The sequence below is a fragment of the Episyrphus balteatus genome, chromosome 3 (genome assembly GCF_945859705.1).
Source record: "Episyrphus balteatus chromosome 3, idEpiBalt1.1, whole genome shotgun sequence".
Taxonomy (NCBI): Eukaryota; Metazoa; Arthropoda; class Insecta; order Diptera; family Syrphidae; genus Episyrphus; species Episyrphus balteatus.
The window spans coordinates 43,984,492-44,007,236 of record NC_079136.1 but is presented as its reverse complement, the minus strand read 5'-3'; the positions used below and the strand labels follow the sequence as shown (position 1 = coordinate 44,007,236).

Here is a 22,745-nt window from a genome sequence, read left to right as displayed (position 1 = left end):
ATTCTTACAGGACATCGGACCTTCTGGGTGTGAAAAAGATTATTGAGTAATGTTCCGTTCAGTGTGCATCGGCAGAGATTGGAGAAAAGATGGAACCACGAGCTATACGGGCTTTACAGCGACATCGACTTGGTCATTATTTATTTTTTTTTTAAGGGCTGCCAGATGAACAAAGAGATCATCTTTTTTCAATGTTTTGTATATTTTGCTTTTGCTGCAAAAATCCTTTTGTTCTTATGGAAATTCTCTTATTACATTAATGAGTTGTAATATTAGCTTGTAAAGATTCAGCCATTAAGCTTTTCCACCGGTTGGTGGAAAATATTCAAAAATACATACTTCACTCGTCATTGTGCACTACGTAGATTATAGCAACTAGCTTGTGCTTCTCTCTTATTGAGAAAGTCCGATGAGAACTTAAAATTATTTTCTTTTGTTAATCCTTTTTGTCAAGGCTAAACATTGTCCCTCTTTCTTTTAGGGCGACCAATTATATGAAAACCTTTTTCATGGCACTGCAACGACTTCAGTTGAGTGATTTTCTGCTGTGGTGATTTTTGATTGTCCTAAGTTCTTGAGAAAAGTGGACCCTATTTAAGGTGCATTAAGGGATACCAATTATAGTTTATAGAACAAAAAACCTTTTATCTTGAACAATTTACCATTTTTATTAAGTTAAACATTCCATTAGGCTTCAATTATAGATTTTGTGTTTTCAACATTTTCATAGGTCTTTGTCTTAACATTGAATAATTGTTTTTTTTCTTTTGATTTTTTTCTAAAATGTAATAATAAGAGTAATCAAATAAACAACAAATAATAATACTTCCACTTTGCTATCCCAATATTAATAGAGCAGTGCACTCAAATTAAATTTAATGTAAAAAATTAAAAAAAAAAATACATAAATGTATACAACATTATTGTAAATAAGCAAACAAAATAACAAAAATACACTTTCAAACACAAGACACGTCTAAACTCAAGATGGTTTAATAAGAAATATAATTATTTTGTATATAGTATAACTGTTTTTTTTACTGTTTTCATTTGCTATAATTTTTCTAAGATTTCATTCAGAGTGATATAATATTCTTTTTTTTTTATTTAAAAACAGCTTAAAGTGTCGAATGTTTTAAACCAAGCTACGCGTTTAGATATTTTTGTAAATTTTCACAAGATGGTGTATTAATGCTTTGCGCTTTTCTAAATAAATCACGATCTCCAAATGCTCTTGCTTTGGCCAACATTCCGTCCCCTAAAAGTTAAAAAGAAAAAAATAGTATTTTCGTTCATACATTTGAAATGGGTAATTTTAAGACTTACTATAATTTCGTTCCCTACTACACGAATGTTTAAGATGATTGAGAAAATCTTCTTCAACAGATGCCTCTAAACGTCCAACCGAACCTTGGTACTCCGAATAGAAGTTGTCTTTTACATAGTAAGCAATTTTTAAGGCATTTGTTTCACGTTTTACTGAATATTTGCTGTTTGAAAAATATGAGTACTATATTTATTGTGTATAATTTATTATTAAAAAATTCTTACTGTGATTGTTGAAGACTGTAGATCGGATCTGATATGAAAAATGAAGACATCATGCTTAGTCCAATTAACAACAAAATGGGTAGAAGATTGATCAACGCCGACGAACTAGATTGGTTCTGTTGGTAAACAAATAAAGTTAGATAAATTTGGTTTTTTTTTTAATTCCAATAAATAAAGTTCTTTTTTATGTGTTTGGTACAGACCTCATTTTTCATTGAAGTGAAAAGAAAGTTCAAATTTGAATTTGGTATTGTGTGGTGTTATCAAATATTTAAATATTAACAACATTTTTAAGGGCGTAATTTCCCATGCCCCAAAAAACACAGAAGGGAAAAACTCAGCTAATTACTCGTAAGTTAACTAATTCTAAACACTTTTCATTTTCTTTCAAATAAAATTTTCAAAACAAAATTTTTGGGCTTAAAATATTGAATTTTTGTATTTTTAAAAATTAATTTTTCGGAAACGGGTTTATGAGTTTATTTACCCATTGGTTTTAGATCGTTATAGATTAGATTTGTAGCTTTTTTTGGTATGTGAACAGGTAACAGAATATGCTAATATGAAATTTTTTAATGATACAGTGACGTCGTAATTGTGGATGATCGCCAAGTCCTTTTTCTTTTGAGCAAACGGTTTTGAATATCCTCAATATAATGATAACATTTTGAGATTTACTAATAAAAACAATTATTGTTGGTTTTACCAACGATTAAAGAACAAGTTTTCCGAACATTTCAGCTTTATTTATTAAAACTTTAAAAGGCTCTTTACATTACACCTTACAATATTTTCTTGAGATTTGTTTATTTTTGCTTCAATTAACTATGTATGTATGTATTTTAATTTCATTTTTAGATTTAAGTTATTATTTTTTTTATAATTTTATTTAAAGTTATATGTGCAATAGAGAAATATGCAACCTCTTTCCGATGCATAAAATAATCGATAATCAGAAAGGGTTATTTATTTATGGCCATATAAATTTTGTTGGCACATTTTCAAATAATGTAGTTTCGAGAGCTTCTAAATATTGTACAACAATGTTTTAACAACTTCACTGTCCAATGAATCATTTGTGATTCATGAATAGTATTTTTTCCATGTTTCCTACGTTCATGAATCATATAAGATTCAACATTACTACTAAACGAATATTATTCTACGTCCCCATATAAACTTGTAGAAAAACATCTCTACGTTCTTGCTTGGAAAAAAAACAGCAATATCATGTCCTATGAATCACATTTGAACATAAATTAATTTTTGTACCGCGTTTACAGCGTCCATGAAGCATATGTGATTCATGAACATGTATTTTTAATAATGGATATATTTTATACAAAAAATCAGAGGAATCATTTTAATATCCTTTTGTAGGTTTATACAGCCCCTAAATATGACTGCAGTAAAAATTGAAATATATTTAAGAAAAGTCATTTTTTTTTTTCAAACCAACATAACCCATATGATTTCAAGGTATTTTTTAACGCTGATTCCAACAAAACCCACAAACAAATCAATCTACGCATCCCTGAAAAGCAATGCACCTCATTCATGTTGATCTGACACAAATATCTGAAGTGTAGTTTTCAATTATTTAAAATCTGCACCATATCTTCAATCCAGGAAAATTAGGACTTAGGTTAGTTTAGGTTAAATGGGCTGACAGTTGATCTTGTTACCGTCACACTTAGATCAATGTAGATCCCTTGTGATACCCTGAAGTATTGTAACTTCATGAAAAAGTGATAACCTATGAATGCTATGGTTGTTCGAGCCATTTGGAGGACTTTACAAAGTTCAGTAGGCTATTGCCTGAAAGTTCCGAAAGTTCTTCTAATTCATTAAAGAAGTAGTTTCCTAAGAATTTTTTCCTAGTGCGACAGAGTGCTGGGCAGTGACAGAGGAAGTGAACAGTGTTTTCCTGTTCGTCCTCATTACCGCAGCCTCTGCATAGATCATCCGTACTAAGCCCCATTTTCTTTTTGTGGTATCCTAGTAGGTTATGTCCCGTTAAGATGCCTATTAGGGATCTTAAGGAAGGTTTACTAAGTAGTAAGATCTTGTTTGATTTTTTCTCGTCGAAGTTCGGCCATAGTTTCCTGGTGTGACCGCAGGATTCTAGGAAAATTAGGACTTGCAGATATGAGATTTTTTAGATTTTTGACATAAGTTATAGATTATCCAAACAAAGATAGAAACCAAAAAATTAGCCTAATAGCACTAATTCCAAGATTGTACCAAGATGTTTTTTAGTGCATATCCCAAAATTTCCCCTTTTCTCAAAAAATACAATTTTGTCATAGATATGAATGTTTTTTTTGCATTGCATTGTTTTGATTTTTAACCCTCTGTAAGCACACCTCTTTTTTGCGAATTTGGTTTATACTTTTTCATGTCGCTATAACTTTTTTCGATCTTACTATTTTATAGGAAATCATATATGAAATTGATGTAGAATATTCCGAGGAATTCGAATATTGTATTCACAATTAAAAAAAAAAATTATTTTCTCCCTTATAAAGACACTTTTTTGTGACCACTTTAAATTATTGTCCTGCCAAATTCGCACCCGTGTGCCGACAGAGGGTTAATGATAATGGATATAAAATTTGGTTAACTTTTAAGGGTTTTTCGGTAGTAAGTTAGCAACTGTTATAATAATACGGGTTGACAGATGATATCATGTATCATATGTGTATATAATACCATCCTCTCCATTTCGCGCTTTGACCTGGAAAATCGCGAGTTGCGGACATGAGATTATTCTAGACTAATCTAAATTGAGTCTTTTTTTACATGTTCTTAGAGTGTATAATCATTTTTAATGAGACCAACTATAACAATCATCTTTTATCGTTTTTGTCAATAATCATATTTGATTCATAGGACGTGTTCATATAATATGAACACTTGCTACGTCCATGAATCATATGTAAACACAAAGTAAACTTTTTTTTTAACAAAGCAACAAAATTATTAATGGTAAAAAAAGCATTTTGCCTGATATCTGAATCAGTTGCAATACTTTCTACCAAAAAAAAAGTTTGGACGTAGAGAAGATTTTGAATCAATTTATGTAGGGACGTAGAATATTTTTCATATTTATGATCATATATGATTCATGGACGCTGGAAATACAGTGCAGAAAACTTCTATGTATCAAATGTTATTCATGGGACGTAAGGAAAATGCCTGTTTTTCTGATACAAAATTATGAGCGTAGCTACTTTATTTTACCAGTTTGTATAGGGACAGTGAAGTTGTTAATATTCCATTTATTATAAAATTATTTAACAAAATTTATGAAATATTATTTTTATTTATTTAAAAAAAAAGGCACGTATTATCTTAAAGCTTGATGAAATAAATATATTTCGATTCTCATTATAATTTATATTATCAAAGTTTAAATATATTTATCTAAAATAAGTCACTGTTATTGCACTTTCTACAGCAAACCTGTAAGTGTTAAAAAAGGAAAATTGCAGACATTATAGAATGAAGCAATTCGAATTCTACTTAGGCGTGACGACTAAACATGCAGGAATTTTTAAATTTGTGCTTACAGTAGCTTTAAAATTCAAAATCAAGAAACAATGTTTCTCCAGAGTATTTAACAATACGGACTTTGCAATTCAATGAATGAAGTTTATGAAGCGATGAGATTCTTAAAGTTCGAAATGTAAAAAGTGATAATCATTTGAAATTTAATTTTGATTCATGATGTTGTCTTTAAGGAAAACCATGACCCCATTTTTATTTCTATTGATTAATATTGATATTTTGTATACGTTTTTGATTACACAATGCGTTTTTTTTTTGCTTATTCTAGATACAATTTTTTGTTTTCTTGTTTTCTTGTACATTCAATGAATCAATAATCAAGGGAAATAGTATCTTATTTGTAACCAAAAATCTGGAATTACAGCGTAAATATTTTTGATAATTTCTATTATCTTGAATATTTTACTATTGTAGGTGTTTCTCGAATGAATTGACGTGAAAACAATTTATTTAATAAACAGTTTTACTAAACAAATAAGGATTGTAATTGTAGATTCATCTTTTTTTCGATCAGGTTCACTTATTTAGTTTTAAACAGATATGTTTTTTTTACAACTGCACTAGAGATCCTGAACCTTTTTAACATAATAAATGTTAAAGTGCCTGTAAATCAGTTTATAATGAAGGTTTAGATGGAACAAAACTATGTGTTACAGTTATATAAATTCAAGGTGATCAAACCGGTTATCGAACTCCTTTTCTGCTAACACCATTATAAATTCAAACCCAGATTAATAATTAATGTAATTTATCGGCTTTACTTTAAAAAAAAGTGAATTGTTGTTTATTCGATGTCTTTCGCTTTTTTTCGAATTCATTTAATTTGTCATACAGGGAGGAAAGGTTGGTAGGTAGGTAGAGATGGCGGTCAAAGCAACCGAGTTGATGACCCAATTAGCGCAGAATGCGCCGTTTTGATACCAAAACTCATGGAACCTATTAGTGATAAATGGATTTATTTAAAGATAGATTTTAGATTGATTTTAAGAGGAAAAATAAGTGTTTAGGCAGTCCTAAATCGACTTTGTTGGGTTGAGGAACGAGATCAAGTCTTTGATCTTTGATTCTGAGATGTTATGTATGTCATTAAAAAATGCACTCCCCAGAGAAAGTGCTCTATTCCTAGCGAGGGCAGGACATTAGCATAGAAAATGGAAGACCGTTTCCTCCACAATGAGGGAAACTATTGAAAGAGGTTGAATATTTAATTCTGACATCATTAAGACTCTCCTGCTCAAATTTAACGCACCCACAGAATAAAGTATTATTACGAGTACTTTATATCTTACTATCATCGTTTCTTTCTCAGATGATTCAACAATAAACTTAAACTCGAGGGATGGAATGAAATTTCTTTGGAAATGATTTGGTTGGGGATTTGTTAAAGTCTGTCTATCTGTCAACCTATTAGAGATGGATCAGATATTTTTCTCTGGTAGAATCTTTTTTAACACACGTACGGAGTTAGTCGGCTTTCGTAGACCTGCGTTAAGAGCCCAAAGATACTGGAACATCATGCGATGTCAATTAGAATTTTACCCACTTGCTATACAATAAGCAAGCACATAAAAAGGAAACAGAATTTTAAAGCTACTTAAAGGAAGATTTGGGGGTCTAACTAAAAAAGAAAAGAGGTGTGCTTTAATTTTGAGCAGGAGTGATCAATGAAATGTTGTTGATTTATTTTTGTATATTCAAGTGCTAAGTTTTTAAGATCAATCGTATTTTTCTAATATGTTGCTGACGAGATTTGGGAATGAAGAAATTTAATTTGCAACAAATAAGTTTCAGATGATTTGCTTGCCAAAGTGCAACTTCACAAGATGCATAGTTAAAAACTATGAACAACTTACCTCTCTTTCACCTCTTTGCGTTTCAGCCCGCTGACGTCTTTGTCTATACATATTCTGTTGTGGTATGCCCCCACCAAAGAACATATTAAACAATTCTTCAGCTGTAACATCGCCTTGGAAATTACGAGAATATCCAAAATCATTTGTATAATATGTTCGATTCATGCCGGCTGGTGTATTATTGCCACCTCCGTGTGGATTAAAAGGTTCATTGATGCCATGCAAATCGTAAGCTTTACGTTTTTCTACATCAGTTAAAACAGCAGCTGCATTACCAACAGCTTTAAATGCTTCAACGGCTCCGGGAGCCTTATTTTTATCCGGATGCAGCTGGAGTGCAAGTTTTTTGTAAGCTTTTTTAATTTCTGAATCGGTTGATTCTTTGGTAACACCTAGAACTTGATAATAGTCTTTGCATCTGAAGGATGACAGAAAATAAAAGAAAAATAATTAAAAAAAGGTTTTCCGTCCCTACCAAGAAAATTCATTACTTTTTGATTTTTTTCACTGCTTCCAATTGTTCATTCGAATATTCCGGCTCGGCAGGCTTAGAGTCGGAAAGCTTGCGCTTGCGAACACCTTCTGCCTGAGCATCAGCTGAAGAATTTTTCCTTCCATTTGTTGGGAAGCTCTTTACTTTAGAAAGAACATCTTTTAAAAAAAATGAAAAAAAATCCACGTTATTACTGATTCATTCCAAATATAGATTAGATCATTATTATTATAAAATTACCCTTAGCCCTCTGGGAGGGATATAATTTTTCAGCTTTATGTAAAAATTTTTCAGCTTTTTCAATTTTTCCCTCGGTAAGTGCAGTTATTGCAATATCAATACAACGATTTGCTTCATCTTTATTTCCGTCCATTTTGATATATTACTACCACACGGTATTAGCTTTATACAAAAATGTTTAGAAAATTAATAATTATAATTCCATTGATCCATGAGAAAACCCCGAAAAAATTTATATGACTTTGGATCGTGATATGCGTGCTAATTTAACATACAAAAAATATTATTTACTTACTTTTTTTTTTTGGTTTAACAAAGAAGTGGAGTTAACAAAATTGAAATTTCGTCAACTTTTTGAATATTGTGACGAAAAAAAGTGTTTAATTTAAGAATTTAATAAATTTTATTTTGATATTATTGGATTTTCATGGAAAAGGATTTACGACGAGAGAAAAATTGAAAAAATTACATGAGAAATTTTTTTTTATGTCGTTTTCCAAAATTATGGGAGTGAATCACTCTTTTTTCGTGCAATTTTGGAATTTGTTCACGAAGAATTTGACAAGTGGAGTGATTTGACGTTTGCTTTACATGTGTTTGTAATACGAAATAATCAATAAAATAATAACACAATTTTTTAAATTCACTTTTAGTGATTTTTTACAATACTTTATTGATTTTTTTTTGTAAATAAATATAATTTCCTTCACAAAAAAAAGTTAAAACAACCACCCAACAATTTGACAAGCAGTCCATGAAGTCAAATGTAGAAGTATTGGTAATCACTCCGTCACTCCTTCAAAATTTTGGGAGCGAAGAATTTACTCCAAAAATTCACTCCTTTTTCAATTTTGGAATTTGAAATCACTCCTTTTGGAGTGATTATATAGCTAGGAGTGTCACTCCTTGAATTTTGGAAAACGACATTAATTTGTTTTTGACAGTAGATTTTTTTTGACACATAATTTTTTTAACTACACGTCAGAATGAAAGCATTCAGGAAAATTATACATATAAGGCTGAGCTTACACTGTTTTTATTTCTTTTTCACGTCTTTTATTAGCGTTTTTCTTGGTGTGAGACTCATAAATAGCCTTGGCCCTGGGGCCAAGGGCCAATAATTACGTTATTCGATTTACGATCATACAAAAACATTGACGTTATACGCCACTTTCTTTTTCTACTTATTAAATAGAGACAGCACTAGTCAAAACTTTATCGTATGACAAATAATTTGAGCCCTGACTCCACGAGATCCCAAATGAGATAATTTCGCAAATTACATATAATAATCTTGTTTTGACTACAGCCCAAATGAGATAATTTCGCAAATTAGATCAGTTCAAAATTTCAAATTTAATTTTTTCTATACGATTTTACATTTGAAATGTTGCGAAATTAGGTCTGTTCCAGACTTTTTGTGCACTAAATAAGGCAGTCTGTCAAATTAATGAGAGTTGGGAGAGAATTCTCTCAGAAGGAAATAAAACTACGAAAGACTGCCAAAAAGTCTGGAACAAGTTGAACACCATTATTCAACACAATTTCATATTTTATGCTTAAATCGATAATCATTAACACTTTTTAAATGCAAAAAACACGTAAATGCGCTTCAATTTAAAAATCACTACAATTTGATTTTTTTTCTTTTTTATTTATTTGTTTGACATACGTCAACTTTTCATTTGACAGAACTCATATTTCTGCCGGAAGAAATTCTTTGGGCTAAATTTGTCAGGGAGGGGAAATTTTTTACTCTCTCGTGAGCGCTCTCTTCTACACAATTTTTGAAGTTGGGAACAGACTCTGACCAAAAATAACCAAATATTACTAAATTCGGCAGTTTCAAACTGAGTGTGGAACGGACCTATTATCTCATTTGGGCTATAGTGAAAACAGGCTATAAGCAGCTGTTGAATGAGATGAAATAATTTGCAATGAAAACACTTTTGGATAATAATTTCCGAAATTAGCTGCGTTCCTTTGGAAATATTTATCTACTTTTTAGTACTTAAAACTACTTTGATCTACTTTGCTATACTGAAAAAGTAGTTCAAAGCAGCTTTAAGTACTAAAAAGTAGATAAATATTTCCAAAGGAACGCAGCTATTATCTCACTTGTGCTGCTGATAGCGTTTTCAAATGAAAAACGCTTCCGATAGCGTTGTTTGTCGTTCTAACGTCATTGGCTTAGGAGAACCTTTGATGCCCTGTTGAAACCAATGCGTTTCTGAAGTCATGACAATGTTGCATTCAAGTTTAAAATTTACGACTGTTCCGCTTACAAACGATGAGCGACGACAAAAGGAAATTTTTAAAAACAAAAACGCTGTCGTCAGCGTTTTTTCGTTGGCCGTTGTTAGTTTGGGAGTGCAGCTATACAGCATCTTACACCTAAACCAACGACGATCGACGACAAAAATATGCCTCCAACAGAGTTTTGTATACAAAAAAATACACACGAACGTCAACGTTCCGTTTTTGAATTTTTTTCATACACAAACAACGCTGTCGGCAGCTCTCACAACACATAGGCACATTAGCTATACGGGTAACGATACAAGCAATACCGCTTGCTGCTTGAAATACCACCACAATGTTGGGCACCTATTTTAAATTTTTGTCGACGTCGTCAAAGGTTTGGAAGAGCCTTTGCTATTGATTTCTCATCGTTGCAGTTGGTTGGTGGCACAGATGCGTTAGTGCCTGGCTACACGGTGATTTTTCAATCGCCTAAGCAGTGAGTTTGTAGGCAAGAGGGATGAGAAGTGAAGGGGGAAGATGCTCACGAAGGGAACTGAATTTTCTGAGGGAAGTACAGTTCCATTGCTAAATTTTTCCTCTTTTTGACGTTTGTTCCTAGAAAATGTAAAAGTGGAACGTGATTGGGCACAACAGTGTGTAGCCACCGCATGTGATTTTTCAATCGATTGAAAAATCACTGTGTAGCCAGGCACTTAAGGAATGACCGCACCGGAAAGGTATGCGATTGCGGGACGGGCAGTATGAAAAAAAAATATACAATTGAATGTTGACGTTCCTGTCCTCCAACCTACCGAATATACCCTATAAAAACATTTGAAGTTAAAATGTCAGAAATGTTTCAACTCTTTCAAACTTCGCTACGTACTTTTCTGACATTGCAAAATTTGATTTCGGTATTTCTTTATAAACAAATAACAAAACTACATAAATTCCATTGTTTATTCAACTTTATTTAAATTCCCTCTAAAATGCCAGACTATCTCGGTTCAGATCAACGCCGTGTCAAAGGCGACGAAAAAGAAGAAAAAGAAATCAAATCCTTAGATGAAGGTGACATTGAACTACTAAAAACCTACGGTCAAAGTCAGTATCACAAATCCATCAAAACTATCGAGGAAGACATTCATAAAGCAATCAAACAGGTAAATGAGTTAACTGGCATCAAAGAGAGTGATACAGGATTAGCTCCTCCAGCGCTCTGGGATTTAGCTGCTGACAAACAAACTCTACAAAATGAATGAGGGGTGCTCCTTTTCGGTCCCCCGGGAACAGGTAAAACACTGTGCGCCAGAGCTGTAGCCAATCGCACAGATGCTTGCTTCATCCGTGTCATTGGCTCCGAGTTGGTGCAAAAGTATGTTGGTGAAGGAGCTCGAATGGTGCGAGAGCTCTTCGAAATGGCCAGATCCAAGAAAGCCTGTTTGATATTTTTCGATGAAATTGATGCCATTGGAGGAGCTCGATTCGATGATGGAGCGGGTGGGGATAATGAAGTCCAAAGAACAATGTTGGAACTAATTAATCAATTGGATGGATTCGATCCAAGGGGAAACATTAAAGTATTGATGGCAACGAATAGACCCGATACTCTCGATCCGGCACTAATGCGTCCTGGTCGTTTGGATCGTAAGGTTGAATTTGGTTTGCCCGATTTAGAAGGACGAACTCATATATTTAGAATTCATGCTCGATCAATGTCCGTAGAGCGTGATATACGTTTTGAATTGTTGGCACGTTTGTGCCCCAATTCAACTGGAGCTGAAATTAGATCGGTTTGCACTGAAGCTGGTATGTTTGCTATACGTGCAAGGCGAAAAGTTGCCACAGAGAAGGACTTTTTGGAAGCAGTTAATAAGGTTATTAAGAGTTATGCTAAGTTTAGTGCAACGCCTAGATATATGACTTATAATTAAATTAGTCAATTCAATAATAATTAAGTTTTGTGATTAAAAAAAAAAAATAGATTATTATAATTATGTATACATTATGTTCCATTTATAATTTGTTTTTTTTTTTGTCTTTAATAAAACATCATTGTTTAAACATTGTATATATGTACAGTTGTGTTCAAAATAATAGTAGTGGCTGCATCAAAAAAACATTTTTTATAATTACGGTGCTTCTACGGTTAAAAATTTAGTTTCTTTGATGTCAAAGTTTGTAACGGTCAATTACTGATAAATGTATCATAGTTTCAAAATGAAAAAGAAGGTTCCAAATAATTTTTCATTGACTTTTGGTTGTTCTTTCTAATTTGACCTGTTCAAAATAATAGTACCTAGTTAAAGTTATTTTTGAAGAATTTAAAAGCGGTTTATAATATAGAATATTTATTTTTGGTTTAAAAGTAAGTACTCATATAATATGAACAATTTTTCAACAAAAAACGATTTGTTTCGGTTTTAATCTATTTAAAGTTCGAAGAGCAAAACACTGCAGTTCGGATAACGGAAACTTTTACGAAAGCTGCTTGAAGAAGGGAAAACCTACTTGGAAATTCAAGGTTATATAAGGATGCTCCCCTACAATGGTAGCCAATGCAATAAACTCAACGAAAAACCCGAAACGTGCGGTAGAAAAAGAAAAAAGACCGTCGTAGATGACAGGCGTATTGTCCAGATGAGCAAAGTTGAGCCTTCTGCATCGTCGTTTCAAATCCAGAAGGCTTTAAGCCTGGATTGCAGTGCAGTGAACATTCGGAGGCGACTGTTAGAGACTAATTTGTACGCTTGAAGTTCACATAAAGTACCGCTGTTAACAAAGAAATATGTTAAAATACTAAAATTTTCGACCCTCCATGTTTAACTTTTTCCGTCGTATACTTTGGAACATATTCCGTATTGGGTGGACGTCGGACGTATTCTGGAGATCCAGTACCACCAAAGAGGACAAATTTGCTCGCATCAGTAAACAATATGTTACGCTATTACTTCGCTGGCCAGTTTATGTAATCTTTTACAAACTGGATACGCTTTTTAACATGTTTCACAGAACTTTTCGTGGACTTCAAGCGTACAAATTAGTCTCTAACAGTCGCCTCCGAATGTTCACTGCACTGCAATCCAGGCTTAAAGCCTTCTGGATTCGAAACGACGATGCTGAAGGCTCAGCTTTGCTCATCTGGACAGTACGCCTGTCATCTACGACGGTCTTTTTTCTTTTTCTACCGCGCGTTTGTGGTTTTTCGTTGAGTTTATTGCATTGGCTACCATTGCAGGGGAGCATTCTCATAAAACCTTGAATTTCCAAGTAGGTTTTCCCTTCTTCAAGCAGCTTTCGTAAAAGTTTCCGCTATCCGAACTGCAGTGTTTTGCTCTTCGAACTTTAAATAGATTAAAACCGAAACAAATCGTTTTTTGTTGAAAAATTGTTCCTATTATATGAGTACTTACTTAAAAGTACCAAAAATAAATATTCTATGTTATAAACCGCTTTTAAATTGTAACAAGGCAACAGGATGAGAATTTGGGATAAGGATTGGGAAAAAGGAAGACCGGATCGGATAAGGATAGGGATTTTTGAAAGGAAATAGGATAGGAATAGGAATGCGCAACGGACGAGACCATGGCATGCTGGCGGAGCACGGCTAAGCTCGCCGGATTAGGGGGGGATCTTGTCTTGCCGGTACGCCTCACCTCGTTACAAAAACAAACATCATGCCAACTTTCTTTTTATCTCATAACGATAGTTGCGGCTCTGAGGGTGTCTGCAGATGTCGGGGCAGACGGGCCGTTCCCCCACCACACCTGGAATCGGTTTGGCCATTTTGGTCCGATTCCCCTTGGACCGATCAACCGCTACCCCATCATACTATACCGTCCATTCTTAGCGGGCCCCTCCACTCCTCCTGTAAAATTTTCTATTTAGCAAAGCATTTTAGAACCTTTTGGTCCCATTCAAAAACGGTACGTGGCGTGGCTCACAATAATAAACATTTTTATTTAAAACAAGAAACAATAAGTAATATAATTTGTACAGTATGACTTGCACCCGTGTAACTCCATTTGAGTATACACTAAATGCAACAAAAAAACAGGTAAAAAGGTAAAATCACAACAATAATTACGTATTTGACCAAAAATAAACAATTTAAAATGAAAATATGATTTAAATATAAAGATTTAAAAGATTTTAAGAACTACCAAGATGTGATGCAAGTCGACTCTCTCGTCGGTGGACCTTTGCATCCACACTGGGGCTGTCGACGTCTCTGGAGTTTAAATTCAGCCAGAGAAGTGTCACTCTCCCCTTCGCACTTCAGCGACACAATAATTTTAGGGTCTATGTTTCGAGCCCAGCCTCGCCCGAACTTTCAACTTTGCAATTTTGCACCAAATTTTAATTACCCTACCTATAAAGCGCTTTTTAGGGGGGTTTGCACCTCAATTGGGGTGATAAAAACAAACTACTATCGTCGGATGAAACTGGTTCGCCCTTGTCGCTCCCGTACGACGACGTCACGCCCTACCCGCAACACCCTTTTGGTTTCTTATCACTTAAGTAAAAAATTTAAACAATAAAACATTAAATAAAAACAATTTAAAATAAAAATTATGCCAACGCTCAAAATAAATAATTCAAATTAAACGTCTAGTTGCGTTTTTCAATGATGGCCGCTCTTCTGGGCATCCGGTTGGCGATTTTGGTAATTTTGGGTTCGTGCCCTCGATGCCAAAAGCTTTCGAATTAAGTTTTTATATTTCGATTCGAAGTGAACTTTCGACTTTCGAATTTTCGCACTAATGTTTGAATTTTTAAATGTGGGGTTCGGTCTCGGCTTTTTCGGAGTTCAAATTAGGTTTTGTTATAGAGTGATTATTCACAATTACTTCTAGTTTTATATTTTTTTTAAAAGATTAGGAGTTTGCACTTTTTATTTTTAAACTTATTTCTAGGTACTCATCACTTAATTTTTTGTTACAGCTTCTCGTGCACCTGACTCAACGTTTGTTTTGTGCCCTTTATGTTGCTTCTTCATCCGGGCGACGCTGTCGTCGTCGTCGTCCTGCCTCTTTGACCCGAACCCTATATTTTTATCGGTTATAGCTCTATCTTATTTAAATTCTTAATATTTAGGACTCACCACACAATTTTGAATTTTGTTTCTTAACTTTTTACGAAAGTTTCTTCGAATTTTCCGCCTGTACAGAACACTAAAATAAAATAAACTTACAGCACTGAAAACTTTAATTTAAAAAAAATCTAGTATCTTACAATTTACTCTCAACGACTTGATTTTGACACTCCGACTATCTGTTTGCAACTATGCCTAGTACTTCTGGTTCGCATTCCTACCGCTACCTAAACGTACCAAAACCACCACTATTCCTTTGTTCAGGTAACGTACATGAACTCCGTTGGTATAGAGGCACCTCGATTTAGTAGGAGCCGTCCCTTAACGTAACCCCCCGTTGCGGATAGCATTGCCTACAAATATTGTTTTATTGTGTGTATCCCCCAAAAGTAGCTCATATCCCCACCACTTAAACATGTTCGAATCTGAATGCTTCCATTCGATTCGGAGTCATTCGGACTTTTTGATTCCAACTCCATCTGTCAAAACATCTCTCAGTTAATTGGGAATAAATAAAAAAATTAACTTGAACAGATGCGAAGCGTTGTTTTATTTCCTTTTAATCATACTTTTATTTCTCCTTTATAAATTAATTAATTAGTTTGGAAACAAAATAAAATAAGTAATAAAGAACCAAAGTCCTTAAAAAAAATCGCACAATAACTTATCAAATCAATTGAACAACCTGCGTTTTATTTTTGTTTTTGTCCGATTCGCAACAACACAAAAAAGAACGTGTCGGCTTATCCTTGAACAGGAATTAGCAAGACGCTGCTCAAAGATAAATCCTAAGGAGATATATTATTCCGACGAATACTACGATGACGAGTTTGAGTATCGGCACGTTGTCCTGCCCACATGGAACTTGTAAACTTGTCCCAAAGACACTTCTCATGTCGGAAAATTAATGACGAGCAACTGGTGTGTAACAGTCCTGTGGATTGGTGCATTATATGCTACACAAACCAGGGCTTCCGTAGGCCGATCGAACCAAAATAAAACAATTCCAATGCAACGCCATTGAATCTTCTGAGACAGTAAGTATGTAAGGTCGCCAAAAATCAAGAGTGGCGCTCTCCGAATGCCAAACAATCTTTACCCAACCCACCGGCTATCCCGAGAAAAAGAAGGTAATACGCAGAAGAACAAATCTTGTATCATCTCTCTTGTTTCTAATTTTTGAATAAGTTCAGTCACATTCCCTCTTTTATCATACTATTCAAAGAACTCAAGGTGCCCAAGGAACGGCGAGCAATTCATCTTCTTGCCTTTCGGGGTGTTATACATCTATTATTATTTTGTTGAGTTTCCTTACAAAAAATTAATACCACAAGGGAGTTATGTCTTCTCGAATCTCGGACGTTTGAATTCATTTAGAAATATTTTTAGCGAAATTTTATTTTGATGCAGAGGCTGCCGTAACAAACCTCCGGATAGGTAGAGCTCCGGGAGCTTTACGTAAACGGTGACAGGCTGCCTTTTTAGTAAAACATTAAACAACGTGGGGAATGAACCCACTTAACCCCAAGCCGGGCTATAAAATCGTTGCGTTTGCTATCATCAGTATAGTATTTTGCCACTTTGGCCCTTTAGCTTGCTTTTTCACAATCCTTTAGTGCTTCACGCTAAAACTTAAAAACTTTATCTATGCTAGTCTCAGATCTCATTAAATTTTCCAGTTCCCTGAACTCAATAGACTTCGCTATCCGAATTTCGTGTGAAGAGTGGATCGAGTCTTTTTTTAAATGCAGTTTGTGGTCTGTGTGACTTTACGTTTTGATTTTCTGTTTGAAATTTCATAAAGACAGAAACGAATATAAACATACACAGTGGACAACATAGATATCACAGGGTTAATTAGGTTTTATTGCACTATAGGTTATTGCACATTCGTTATTTTCGGGTTGATTTTGAAATATGTGGGAGGTTTGTACTTCGCCACAAAATTTAACTTAGGGCATAGATGACGTAAACCCCGTATTGGATGTCGATCTTAATAATTAATTTTTCAAAAAAAAACAGGGTACAGTGAAAGACTCATTTTACATCTTACAAAACCACTAATAACGAATGTATAAGCATAAACCCACTTGACAAAAACTATGATAACCTAATGATAAACATACATTTTTCAAAAAAAAATCTATATTATCCTGAACAACATTTAAGTACAATTAGGGAGTATGAAGATAAAAACAATTTGATCTCGTCTACACTGAACGAAAAAAAAACTAACTTAATAAAATTTACCTAATTGGGAAAACACTGAACAAAAAAAGATATGATAAATTAAAAAAAAACACTAATTGATACAACTAACAAAACAATCAATAATAAATAAAACTAACAATAAAATAAATTAACATAAACTATCAAATGAATTCAAAACTAAATAAAACTTACTATATACTATACTTATTACTATCTAAAACCTATTATTGCCTTCTTAACCTACTATAAATTAACAAAGATATCACAGGTTGTCTGAGGGACTTCACTGTTTTAATAAATTAACAAATATATCACAGGTTGTCTGAGGGACTTCACTGTTTAAATAAATTAACAAATAGCATGCAATAATAGACTGACAATTAATAAATAACTCTAATAAAATCTGAAATAAATAAATAACTCTAATAAACTCTGAAAATAATTTAAATAAATAACACTTAGGATTTACTAATCGGGGTAACAGACTCTGGACAATACATTTATATCACAGATCTATAGTTGTTATTATTGTTTGATATCCTTGGCATGGAAAATACCAATCTTTTTTCCTGCTAAATTTTCTAGTTCGTAACTATTTTTCCCTACTGCTTTAACTATCCGACATTTAACAAACTTGGGACATAGCTTAGCGGACAAATACTTGGACGTGTCACTTAGGACAAAATTACGTCTGAAGACTTCTTGACCAGGAATATATTTAACATTTCGAGTACGCATATTATAAACTTTATCACTCTTTTCTTTCGCTTTAAGGATGCCTTCTTTTATTTTGTCGCGTATACACTGTAGTCGATTTTGTCTTGGTAGAATCAACAACTCACCATCGTCGACTACACTGAGTTTTTGAGTCAGTTCATATCCGCTTCCGTGAGTCATCATATTTATTCCAAATAGGGCAAAATATGGTGACACACCGGTCGCTGAATGAACTGAACTCCTCAACGCTCCGGCGATGTCGCTAAGATGTAAATCCCAATCGCGTTGGTCATCTTTTAAATACGAGCGTATAGCTGCTAACAAGGTTCTGTTTACTCTTTCAGAGGCGTTAGATTGCGGTGCATAATTTGCGGTACGAAAATGTCGAATGCCGTATTTTTCCAAGAGATTTTGAAAATCTTTAGCAAGAAATTGCTTGCCATTATCGGAGTGTATGATCTGTGGTACCCCGAACGTATTGAATATTTCATTTCGAAGAAATTTAATGATGCTCGTGGTATTCGCTGACTGTAATGCTTTTAAAAATACAAATTTCGTGAAATGTTCTAACACTACAAACACATACGCATTTCCTGACTTAGATCTTGGGTAAGGACCCAAAAAATCAACATACAATTTTTGAAATGGACGATCTACACTGAAGGTACTAGTAATAGGTGGACGTAAAATTTGACTAGTTGGCTTGCACTGTTTACATATAGAACATTTAGAGACATAATCCTTAATTTGAATGGTCATGTTTGGCCAGTAAAAATATTGCCTAATGCGATAAAGAGTTTTCGCGATTCCTCCATGCGAAGCTTGAGGTGGATCATGGGCTCTTCTTACTATTCCATCGGTTAATCCCGATGGTACCCATAATCTCCAATTGTGTTCATAAGTCGGTTCTTCTACCCATGCCGCAAAAGAACGCTTATAAACAAAATTGTCTTCTATTTTAAGATCTGGCAACTGGTCCTGATTATCTCGAATCGCTTGAATCAAATCCTTATACTCCTCTGACTCGAATTCTTCTGAATCAAGGTCAACCAAAGGAGCAATCTCTCCAATCTCAATACTGTCTACGTGTGCCCGAGAGAGTGTATCTGGAACGACATTTAATGTTCCTTTCCGGTGCTCTATGTCGAAGACATAACCCTGCAACTCCAAACTCCATCTGGCCAACCTCCCACTCAAGTCTTTCATGGTCATTAACCATTTGAGGCTTGAGTGGTCGGTAATGACTGTAAAGTCCATGCCTTCGACATAGGGCCGGAACTTTTTTATCGCCATTACCGCTGCCATACATTCCCTCTCGGTCACACTGTAGTTCCGCTGACACGAATTCAATTTCTGTGAGAAATATGCTATAGGTACTTCTCCCTCTTCGTCGTTTTTCTGAAACAGAACTGCTCCGATTCCAGTATCAGAAGCATCGCATTGGATGTAGAACCTTTTTTTAAAATCTGGGTGAGTCAGAACCGGAGCCTCGGTTAAAACCCTTTTCAGCTCTTCAAATGCCAGAATTGCCTCATCCGTCATTTTAAATTTCGCTTTTTTATTTTTCAGTGTATCAGTTAGGGGCGCGGTCAAGCTGGAAAAATCTTTTATGAACCGCCTATACCACCCTGCTAGTCCAAGTAGCCGGCGAACTTGTCTCTGATTTTTCGGCATCGGAAAATTTACAACCGCTTCGACCTTCGCTGGGTCGGTTTTCAACTTCCCACCACCAACTATAAAGCCCAAGTACTTTAGTTCTTTGAAACAGAACTTTGACTTTTTTAAGTTGATGGTGAGATTTGCCTTCCTTAAACATTCAGCTACTTCTTCCAGCATGGTGACATGAGTCTCAAAATCCGGTGCAATAATCAATAAGTCGTCTAAATACACGAAAACGTTGTCCCTGAGTCGTGCAGGAATCACCTTATCCATCAAGCGGCAAAGTCTTTGAGCTGCGTTGCACAACCCAAAAGGCATTACTTTGAACTGGTATAAGGTTCTCCCCGGTACCGCAAACGCAGTTTTCTCCCTACTCTCTTTCTCCAGCGGTATTTGCCAAAAAGCATCCTTGAGATCTACACTACTTATGTAATAAGTATTGGGTAGCCGACTGATAAGCCCCTCGATATGAGGAAGTGGGTTTGCGTCCTTTTTGCTTAACTCGTTGACCTTACGAGAATCCAGACAAAAACGATACTTTATGGTACCGTCAACTCCAGGTTTCTTAATAAGGACAACAGGCGAGCACCAAGGACTCTCACTTTCCTCTATAACGCCGAGCTTAAGCATTCGGTCTATTTCTTGGTACAATAAGGTTTGCACCGCTGGCGAAACAGGATAGTGACGCTGCTTGACAGGCTCAGCATTTCCCGTATCGATGACGTGTTCCATTAAAGACGTTTTCCCGAGACCGTGACGGTCATAGTCAAGAAATTTCTGCTTGACCGTCTCCAATTGTAAACGTTGCTCTGGTGTTAGAGGATGGGTATCTACATTGTCTGCTTCTTCTACCGGAACCGAAACAGAACTGACGATGTTTGGAGCAATCTGGAAAATCTTCCAAAAATCTACTCCCAGATACAATTCTTGTTCTAAATTTGGTACCAAAAAGAAAGTAACGGTTTTAATTATATTTTTATAGGAGACTTGAGTTTGGACTTTCCCTACTATGGCTTGATTCTTGCCATCCGCTGTTTTGACCCCTGCCTTATATGGAAGAATCGAAAATCCAGCCGCTTCAACTAATTCCTTACATCCTTTTCCGAGAATGCTAACGCTGGCTCCACTATCGAGCAAGCCTAGCATCTCCTTACCTCCTATCGTCACTCTGGCATATGGCCTTGGATCGGTATTAATGTCCAAAACGGTAGACGAAATCCTTCTCTGCGTATCTTTCCTTAATTTATACCTATCTCTTGTTCTCTGTACTCTTTTCGAAACCTTTGGACCATCTCCGTTAAAAATTCTATTTCTCGCTAACTCGTATTCTCTTATCCTAACATGTAAAGGTTTTATTACACTTAGTTTGACTTTTTCTTTATTAATTTGTTTCTCCTTTTCAGGCTTTCTATCTAATATTGTTATTTGTTTTTCTTTCGTAGTGTCTAATCTTTGGATGGGGCTGTTTGCGTGGAACACGACTCCCCCATCGTCCTCGCATTCCTGAACGGGTTTCCCGGATGACACACTGGACATTTGGGAGAAATTACTCCCTCTTTTCCACACCCGAAGCAGAACACCTTCCAATTGGAAGACAAACAATTTTTAAATTTGTGGCCTAGCTGTTTGCAATTCCAACAATCCAAGGATTTGGAATCGCTTGGCCCACGAGATGTGTTCGGTCTAGATCCCGGATGTTTAAACGCTGCCAAATGTTCATCCTGATGAGAACCATCCTCATCGTCAAACTCTAGCTCATTGGCCATGTAACGACCCTGTGGTCGATGGTTCCTCGGAGCTTCTTTTTCGACCCGATCAATATCGGAAAACGCATATTCTGCGTCCTTACACGCAGTCCTCAACTGATCGAGCGTGAATAAGGCTTGCGGGTAAACCAGCACTCTCAACTTCTTATTCAGGTTGCGCTTTAAGATCTGTACCAGCTCTATTTCAGGAATCGGTACTCTGAGCTGAGATCTGATTCGGTTTACTGCGGCGAAGTACTGGTCACATGTCTCTGAAGAGCCATGCTTCCGATCCATCATATCCCTAACTAACTCATAATCGGATCTCGAATTTTTGTATTGGCGCATCAAGGCGTCACGAAGCTGTGGCCAATCGGGACGATAAAAGCCACGCTGGAATTGCCAATACCACTCTTTCGCATCACCGGATAAAAGTAGACGGAATTCCCTTAGAACCTCGGTCCATGGACATGCGTAAAAACTCTGGAGCATCTCTACCTGGAAAATGAATTCTTCTACCGTGAGTTTTTCTAAATCTCCACTAAAATTTACTCCCCATTTGTCTAACGTTCTATACTTTTTTTCATGCATACTACAGAAATGATGGTGTGAACTACATGGTGGCGGTGGATAGTACCCACCATGAGGCGGTGGTATACCTCCAACACCTTCCTGGAAGTCAGGTTCGGACCTAGTGTCGCGGAAAGACCGTTGATTTCCCCCTCTAGGATTTCCTACCGGAACAAAAGGTCTAGAAGCAGGATTTAATTGCGTAGGATTCGCTACTGTATTTGGCTGCGCTGCAGGTAATTCATTCTGATCGTGACCACTAGCTCTTACTTCCTCTCTCATACTCGCGGTATTACTACCCCTACCACTTAGCTCTTCAAAGTTTTTTCTCATTTCTACCATCAGAGACTGTGATAACTCACTTCTTATTGAGGTAGTGTATCGCTCGCAAGCACTCATGACCGCTTGGTTTATTGCTGCTATAAAATCGGGTGGTACGCCGGTGTTATTGACGTTTGCGCCCCCTTGATTACCCTCATTTGACACTGTTTCCCTATCACCCTGATTCCCAGAATCCTTTTCGGACCCAGTTGTGTTCACCCTTTGCTCGTTTGTTACCCCCCCCTGAGTTGGCATTGTTGATGGTCAACTCACTGAAGGCTGGTGAAACTACTGTCTCTGCCGTACTGCCCGTTTGGCTACCTGACAGTGGAATTGGTGGAGGTGGTACGGAAAACATTATCGGAACTTGATTCCCTTCCCCTGTTTGTCCACTCAACTTAGGGTCGGCTGTTTTTGGTGGAGAATGAGTAATAGGCATTCTTTCAGTATTGCTTTCTAATTTTTTTAACTGAGAG

The 22,745-nt window shown here is 35.5% G+C and overlaps 3 protein-coding genes across 3 annotated transcripts; 2 read left to right on the top strand and 1 right to left on the bottom strand.

Moving 5' to 3' along the window:
* Nucleotides 1-832: 832 nt before the first annotated feature.
* On the bottom strand, nucleotides 833-7,869 carry LOC129917131 (dnaJ homolog subfamily B member 12). Its single transcript, XM_055997497.1, has 6 exons — nucleotides 7,708-7,869; nucleotides 7,466-7,625; nucleotides 6,975-7,392; nucleotides 1,552-1,667; nucleotides 1,327-1,490; nucleotides 833-1,258 (listed from the first exon to the last, which is right to left on the bottom strand). The coding sequence occupies exons 1-6, from the start codon at nucleotides 7,838-7,840 to the stop codon at nucleotides 1,146-1,148; spliced, it is 1,104 nt and encodes a 367-aa protein (XP_055853472.1). The 5' UTR covers nucleotides 7,841-7,869; the 3' UTR covers nucleotides 833-1,145.
* Nucleotides 7,870-10,893: 3,024 nt separating this feature from the next.
* Nucleotides 10,894-11,219, top strand: LOC129917134 (26S proteasome regulatory subunit 7-like). The gene has a single exon (XM_055997501.1). The coding sequence runs from the start codon at nucleotides 10,941-10,943 to the stop codon at nucleotides 11,211-11,213; it is 273 nt and encodes a 90-aa protein (XP_055853476.1). The 5' UTR covers nucleotides 10,894-10,940; the 3' UTR covers nucleotides 11,214-11,219.
* Nucleotides 11,217-11,959, top strand: LOC129914963 (26S proteasome regulatory subunit 7; the record flags this gene model as incomplete). Its single annotated transcript, XM_055994415.1, has 1 exon — nucleotides 11,217-11,959. A coding segment is annotated over one exon (669 nt), but the record flags the coding sequence as incomplete, so codon positions are not given.
* Between the last annotated feature and the right edge of the window lie 10,786 nt (nucleotides 11,960-22,745).